We start from the raw sequence: 7739 nt of genomic DNA on the forward strand, positions 1-7739 counted from the left end.
GTCCTGGGTTACACAACCAGCTTTTATCTCTCTCTGGTTTTTAATAGACTCTGACTCACAGGGACGATTTTAGCAGAAAAGGCTGGAGTGATGCTTGATTCGGTGCCCAGTTTGCGTTTTCTTCGTATTTTTATTTGTTTAAAGCAACATTAAAGTCAAACTACAATCGGTGGGGCAAAATGTTCAGTTTCTGGCCAAATTCCACAAATAACAAAAGCATAATCTTAAGTTAATTAAATCGACAAAATCTTTTTAGTGTTTTTTCTGTTGTTTTGCAGCAGCAAGAAATATAGTAAATAAATACATCACGTCTCATCTTTAGGTGGATTTAATCTGCAGCCTAAGACAAGGCAATTAATTTACAGATTAAATTAACTTTTCAATTGAGCAACCTAAAAAATATGTCCCTATTTTGTTTCCAATAGTCTTATAACTGTTATATAATTCATTCAAAGTGATCCAGAAGTAAAGGTATGGCATTTGCTTACTTTTTGCTTACATTTTGCTTACAGTAGTTTAATATTTTTGCTGCACCAGTTCAAATCACTCATGGTAACACTTTTGTGTTAAGTAGTACATTATTCTACCCAGTAGAAGCTTAAATCCCAGTAAACCAAACTGCTGCATTACTATCAAAGTCCTAAAAACGGCTGTTTTTATGTAGTAAACAGTTGAATCATAGTTGGAAACAAGAACCCTGACATATTAACTTGTCAATACATCCTCTGTTTACTAGTTCATTTATAGCTACAAAACAAATGTGTACACTAACAAAAAAGTGCAACCTGAGAAATCAACCAGTTGTGTATAGTAGCTGATTTTCTTTTGGCCCTGTTAGTAACCTACTGAAACAAAACTAAGTGTCCCTTAGAGCTTCACAGGTTAACTCACTTGGCTCATAAATTGTATTTTTTCTCTGTATTATCAAAGTTGGACTTTGTAAGTTCAGAAATTCAAGATTGTCCATATAGCTGAGTTCATAATACCACAGACCCACAGAGTGCTGTACAGCTATTTTTGTGTTTGAAATTGGAGAGAAACACTGAAGTCAAGTTTGAAGTCAGTCCTAAATGTGAGCTGTATACAACATTATTCATCCTATCCATTTTTTATTATTATTTTCTCAGCTTAATGAATAAATATACAAGTATTTTTACCACTATTTTCAATTTGGTAGATACTTTCACCTGCTGAGTTAACAGTAGCTGACAGTACAGTAAATGATAGTAGTGAAAAGGAATGTGGCGCCCTCTTTGGTTGAGAAGTAGATTACAACTTCTATCCGTATCTTAGATTACTCCTTCATCTGACGCCAACTAAATTAGAATCACATATAGATCCGTAGATTGAAATATGGGCTTTGTTTAAAGTGCAATTCATGTTTAAATTGACCTTATAAAAATGCGGTAAACCATATCTAAGAGATTCACAATAAGTCTAAACAAACACCTACAAAAGGACGGCAGCAATGGATGTAAAAAGAAAAGAGAAAAAAGACAACATCAAAACTGATGGCATGCTAAAACAAGCGAATTAGGCTAAAATAAATCAAAAATAATTCTAAGAATCTGAAATGTATCATCAGCAACTAACTGAAAATGTCAGAAACGATCACAGTAATTGTAGAAACATTTAAAACCAAGAAAAGCGAATGAAATGCGTTTAAAGAAACTGTCAGACTTGCATTAAACAACATATGAGACACAAATCAATACTCAATTAGAAATCAGAATAAATAAAAATAAATAAATTCACTCTAAAAACACAGAAGACTTCTGTAATGTTACTCTAAAGAATATCAATAAAATATTGGGGGGGGGGGGGGGTTGTTTTGTTTTTTCATGTATTTTCCATAACTGTGTTCTATGTTTAAACGCGTTTTGTAGAGTTCATCAGCTTCTGGACCGAGTCTGAAAACATTTGAGCGTTCCGCCCAGCGTGAATCCATTTGACTGACATAAATAGTAAAGGATCGCCATCTGGTGTAGATCACTAATCATGTGTAGCTGCATCCAGAGGAGAAAGCTAAATGTTCGGAGGCAGAGCTAGAAAATGTAACATATTCCAGATTAAAACTTTAATTAAAGGAATAAAAAAAATGGCGTACCTCTGGAATGGTCTCCTGACCAACAAACTGAAGACACGGGTTGTTTTAAAAGGATCCGCATACAGTTATCGCCATCTGCTGCCTATGGCTGGGAAGGCCTTTGGATGACAGAGTGAGCACTGCGAGAAGCTAAATGCCACACCTCTTATTGACAGCTGGGAGCGTTTACTCTTACTGAATGCTAATTAACTGAATGTTGAGCGTATTGCGCTTCACTTTTCATCTAGGAATAAGTGTATTTGTACATTTTATTACACTGACTGGACATCAGTGCTCAATTTATTTTCAAATCAATCAAATTATAGGCAACATAACATGCCTGAACATGAGTTGGACCATACGGAAGACATTTGAAAGTAAGATTCACATACTTTGTGGCTTAATATTTCTTGGTCTGTCTTTTGTACTTCTTTTGCTTTTTTTTTTTTTTTATTGTTTTCTAACTCTTGCCCAGGAACTGAAAGAACTCCATATAAAATCTGTAATACCGTCAGGGTTGTCATAACATCACACGGTGAAACTTTGTGGTGGCAGCATCGTTCTGTGGGGTTTTCTCTCTTTAAAAGTAACAGTAAAACAGGAAGAAAATGGGTGGCGCTAAAGATATAAACATACTTAACTCATATCTTTTGTAGAGTTAAATTTTTAGTTTCAGTAGAGTTTTATGTCTAGAAATTCCTTCATTTACGGATTTCCCGAACTATTTTTCCTCGTTTGTAGTTTTGCTTCTTTTTTTTCTTTCCATTTCTTTGTTTTCATTTTTGCCGAGACAAGTGGAAAACATATTCATTCTAATGTTGTGGTAACAGTTGGTGAAATTATGGAAGACCAAGCAACAAATACCTGTTTAAAAAAAAAAAAGTTGTAGAAAAGGCTCCGTATGCGAGAAAAGAAAAGAACAGGGGTGAGAAATGCCTTAAAACTAAGCAGGATCATTTTAATTCATCATTCAGATATCAAGTGTTTGGTTGTTTTCGTAAACGAACGCTCTTAAGAATTTAGTAAAGACGCAAAATGATGAATTAAAATTTAAAAAAAGAACAATAACTGTTAGATTTTAACCAAAAAAAAGGCAAACTCTTTTAACCGCAACGGATTAAAAGCAAGCCTCACACCGACATTTTTTATTATGTTTCAGTCACGATACAACAAATACTGTCATTTTCACAAGAGTATAGTATATAGGGGCTATGAAAAAAATCTGACTGAAATCAATCAGAATTGATAAACAGAAGGCCCTAAATCTACAACATTTAAAACGTCTTGTACCACATGTATCATCAATTTAGCAGTGATCGGCTTTTAAAACCTTTAGAAGCCTACAGCTTTAATAAAATACAGATTTGTTGTTTTTTTGTTTTTTTTTTCACTGACAGAGATTATTATTATGCCAGTATATGCTACACAAAACCATGTCATGTACAGATTCCTAAATATCTTTAGTTACTAACAGTTGAGGCTACTCAACAGAAGACATGTCGCTCTTTAAAATACTACTGACTGTTTTAATCTTATGCTTGATTTCTTTTTTGTTTGTTTGTTTTGTACAAACAGTCACTATCACAAATGTCCAGCAGTATATACATTATGAACATAAATACAATGATTCTGACTCAACAGTGTGTAGATAGATAGATAGATAGATAGATAGATAGATAGATAGATAGATAGATAGATAGATAGATAGATAGATAGATAGATAGATAGATAGATAGATAGATAGATAGATAGATAGATTTGTTCTAACTGTGAGGATAAAAACTGTAGTAACCAATGTCCTTTGTACAGTTCTTCTCGCACTCTCTCGGTGCCAGCAGCTCGGATTTTAACGGGGACACTGTCTCTGAGACCGGGGTGGCAGAGGGGGAGATCCGTCTTCTTTTGGCCTGTTCAAAGATCCCAGAGTCGCTGGAATCAATCGACTTTATCGACGACGGCGTCTCTATCCAGCTGGACTCTGATGTGATGTCTTTGGGTTTGGTCTCTTCCGAGCCACCGATCGGTGACCTCTCGGTCGCGATGGAGTCTCCCTCTTCCGACAGGTAGTTGGTGCCCGCCCTGCCTCCAAGGGAGTTGGTCGGCCAGCAGGAAAAGACCGAGCTGGATTTACTGTTTACGCCGCAGTACTGCGGTGGCGTGCGTCCTCCCCAGCCAGACGGGTCTGCGTAATAGCCAAGAGGCCGATTGGAGCAGCCCGCCGTCGGGAGGGGGAGAGCCTTTACTCCGGCCGCTGCGTAGGACAGCAAGGTGGCCGCGTTACCGGCGAAATCGGCGGCGTCGTATGCCGAGGCGGCAAAGTCCAGTCGGTTGTTGGCAGGGGTGACAAACCAACGCTGCGGGGGGGTGGCAACAGTGGGCTCCTCGCTTTGCTGCGGGGACAGCAAGCTGTTGCCGAGTGGGACGCTGCGCTCCGTGCCAGGACCAGTCCCCACGCCAGGGTGAAAGCGAGATTTGGCATAAGTGCTGACAAATTGGTCCTGCAGGAAGGAGCTGGGCATGGCGTATCTCGCACCCGGCACGATCTGTGAGCGCGGAGAGTCACCCGGTGATGGAGTTAGGCGGTCAATGTCGCAGCCTGTGTATACACTGAAAAAGATGGAGAGAAAAACAGAAACAATTCAGAGCTGAGCTGTGCGTAATGGTGGCTCCTGAAAAAAATAGAAAATTGTGAAAACGGACATCCCGTGAGTTGGACCAGTTATATTTTAATCTCAGAAGATCTAATTGTCATTTCCAATTGTCATTGAAATTCTCTTTCATAATACAAAAATACATACATTCTGATACACTGACTACTTGAGAAGAAACAGAAGTTATTCTATAAATAGATGATTTCAGTTTAAATTCCCGAATTAACGGAAAACTCAAAAGAAGAAGCAAAGTTCCTCATAAATTATTACATTTTTGAACATGGCAATTTGTTTCTTGGAATTTTTTTTACAGTCCTATTGGACCTACTTATGGTATTGTTATTCTTGTAAATGTCATAAAAAAAATATACTTCGGATGATGCAAACCGTGTTTTTAAATTGCAGTTGTCCGGAGAAGAGATAAATAAAGATTTATGAAAGCTTTTTGAAAGCATAGCAGAATAAATATTTTAATTTAAAACGAAAAACAAATTATTAAAACGAATCATCTTACGTGTCATAATTGTCCCGAAATCCTTTGGCAAACGGATTGTGGTCGATTTTCAGTTGCGTAATCTGCAGGAAGAAAAAAATACATATATTATTTCTTCCAATAAAAAAAATTAAGTAAAATAAAAACAGAAAATGTAAGGATGAAAGCTTAAATATTGTTATTGTAAGACAACAGCACAATAAAACGAAAAACACAACAGGGAAATTACCCAGTTGAAACTAGTTATTTACAAATTTCTAGTGAACAAAAATTCACCTTGGTTTTCTTTTTTTATTTCTCATGTTAATATTAGCATTTTTGTTTGTTTTCTCCGAAAGAATAAAATAAGTAAATAAGATGTGCAACAGCAGAATTTGAATCTCGTCTCAAACAGAAAAGTGTCCGTACGTCAGTGTTCTGGTAAGCGGTGACGGCGATGAACTGCGTCTCAGTGAAGGTGAAAGTCTGGACTCTTCCCGGCTGGCTGGTGTCCTCTGTCCCATCTTCGTTCACTTCCACCACATGGAGCCTGGGCTGGTACTTGTGGAGCGACTGGAGGACCACCATCTGGAGGTTTCGATGGAAGAAATTCACTTTCAGAGTTTAGGAAGATGATTCAAGCATCACGCTGCTGTTTTCAAATTCGTTATCATAAACTGAGCTAAGGCACTTCTGCGAATAATGACGCAAGCTTACAGGAAAGGTGGATTGAAAATAAAATGAACTGCGGGTGTTACCTGGCCTGTGTTGTTGGAGGCACCTTTGTTGTTGGTGAGCTTTAGCTTTCCAAACGAGATTTCCTGTCGCATCCAGTGCGCGCCGGTGTTTGGTGAATCCGGGTGCATGTAAACTCTGTTTCCTTAAAAAATGTGCAAATAAATAAACAGAAAGATATATAAAATAAAGCAATATTATTTTTTTTAAAAAACTATAACAATTGTAAAAAAAAATAAATAAATAAAAAAAAAAACGCACAAAAAAGAGGTATAAAATTAAAGACAAAATGTAATATTAAATTTGGTAGATAATGCTATTGGTTAGGATTATATTAATAAAAGATAATAACAATAAGGATGAGGCTACCTATAACGTTTGTGTCCGCTTTCCCACACGGCACCCACTTTCCTCCTTGGAATCGCCAGTGATTCGGATCAGCGAGTATCACATCCACAAATATATTGTAGTGAGCGGTTGGGTCGAGGCCAGAAATGTTGAAGCTTAAAAAGGGAAACATTCGTCTGCAGAGAAAAATAATCTAAAATTAAAATAGAATATTTTAAGATTTTTTTTTTATGTATCAAAAACCAACTGTTTTGATTTCTTTCTTTTTTTTTTCTTGTCAATTTTACTAAGTCCAAACAATTTTATTTATTTTCTGTTTTATTATCATTCTTACTATTACTGTTAATGTGGAGGGGCAAAGCGAACTTCTTTTAGAGAATCGACAAAATCCTTTTTTGTTTTTGTAAAGCATCCCCATGCTCACCAACTTACCGTCCCTGTTTTGTTATGATCATCTCTGTCTGGTGCCTGTGAAACTTCAGCCACAGGGCCCTGTTGCACAGATACACCTGCGCCTTCCCCGGTACTAGTCCCGCCTGCGCCGAAGAGAACTGGTAAAAAGCTCCCCCTTGGTACGTGTGTCCATACTGTTGCGCGTAAGGGTACCCCGCAGTCGGGTAGCCTTGCGGAGACGTGTTGGTTAAAAGGCTGTTGTACGCTCCGTTAGCTATGACCGGATGATGGGCCATATAGCGGCTGGGACTCCCGATGGAGAAAGCGGGGTGCGCCGGTCCATGCTGGCTCGGGTACGGAAACATGGCAGTGGGAGCAGCGGAGACTGACGGCGGCTGGGCGGACGGAGAAAAGATGCACCTTTCTCCTGCAGATCCATCGAAATTATGACGGATGTCAGAGACTCCGTGGAGATCAGGAGAGAGTTTGCCCCTCTGGACGTCCCCCGACGCGTCCTTGGAGTCGGGGAAATTGTCTGCCTCTGACTGATTCGTCATCTCCCTGGAGTTTTTTTTCAGAGGTGAACTTCTCTCCAGGTTGTCACTTGCAGATATAATAGGATGGTCCTGCAACGAGAGCTCCTCTGATCCATTGGAGCTCGCAAAGCCACTGCCCACATTCATAAATTTCTTTGAGATTTCACTCGTCAGCGAGATGCAATGCTCCACTTGCATAGCTCTATTAGCTCATCCTATATTACAGGCTTTTTGCACACGCCTCTCCTAATCTAACATGACTTGGAGTAAGGAAGGCGGCAAATTAGCCAATTGACACCATCCTGCAATCAGGATGGATTTTCTCTCCATCACTCTGCGCTCTTTCCTAATGAAACAACTGCTGCTATTGGTTAACTCAGGACTGTAATTTAATTAGACAGCTCTTAATTAGGAGCGCTGTGAACAAAGTGATTTGTTTGTAGTGTGACACGGGCCTATATGTGATTAAAACATATAAGGACTCCGACTGTTTCTATTCATAAGAAAGACATAAAATA

The 7739-nt window shown here is 38.5% G+C and overlaps 1 protein-coding gene across 1 annotated transcript; it reads right to left on the bottom strand.

The window, feature by feature from the left end:
- Window positions 1–3207: 3207 nt before the first annotated feature.
- Window positions 3208–7447, bottom strand: tbr1b (T-box brain transcription factor 1b). The gene is made up of 6 exons (XM_028021947.1): window positions 6725–7447; window positions 6314–6468; window positions 5968–6089; window positions 5639–5797; window positions 5252–5313; window positions 3208–4693 (listed from the first exon to the last, which is right to left on the bottom strand). The coding sequence occupies exons 1-6, from the start codon at window positions 7417–7419 to the stop codon at window positions 3850–3852; spliced, it is 2037 nt and encodes a 678-aa protein (XP_027877748.1). The 5' UTR covers window positions 7420–7447; the 3' UTR covers window positions 3208–3849.
- Between the last annotated feature and the right edge of the window lie 292 nt (window positions 7448–7739).

Source organism: Xiphophorus couchianus, chromosome 7, assembly GCF_001444195.1.
Source record: "Xiphophorus couchianus chromosome 7, X_couchianus-1.0, whole genome shotgun sequence".
In the NCBI taxonomy this organism is placed as follows: domain Eukaryota; kingdom Metazoa; phylum Chordata; class Actinopteri; order Cyprinodontiformes; family Poeciliidae; genus Xiphophorus; species Xiphophorus couchianus.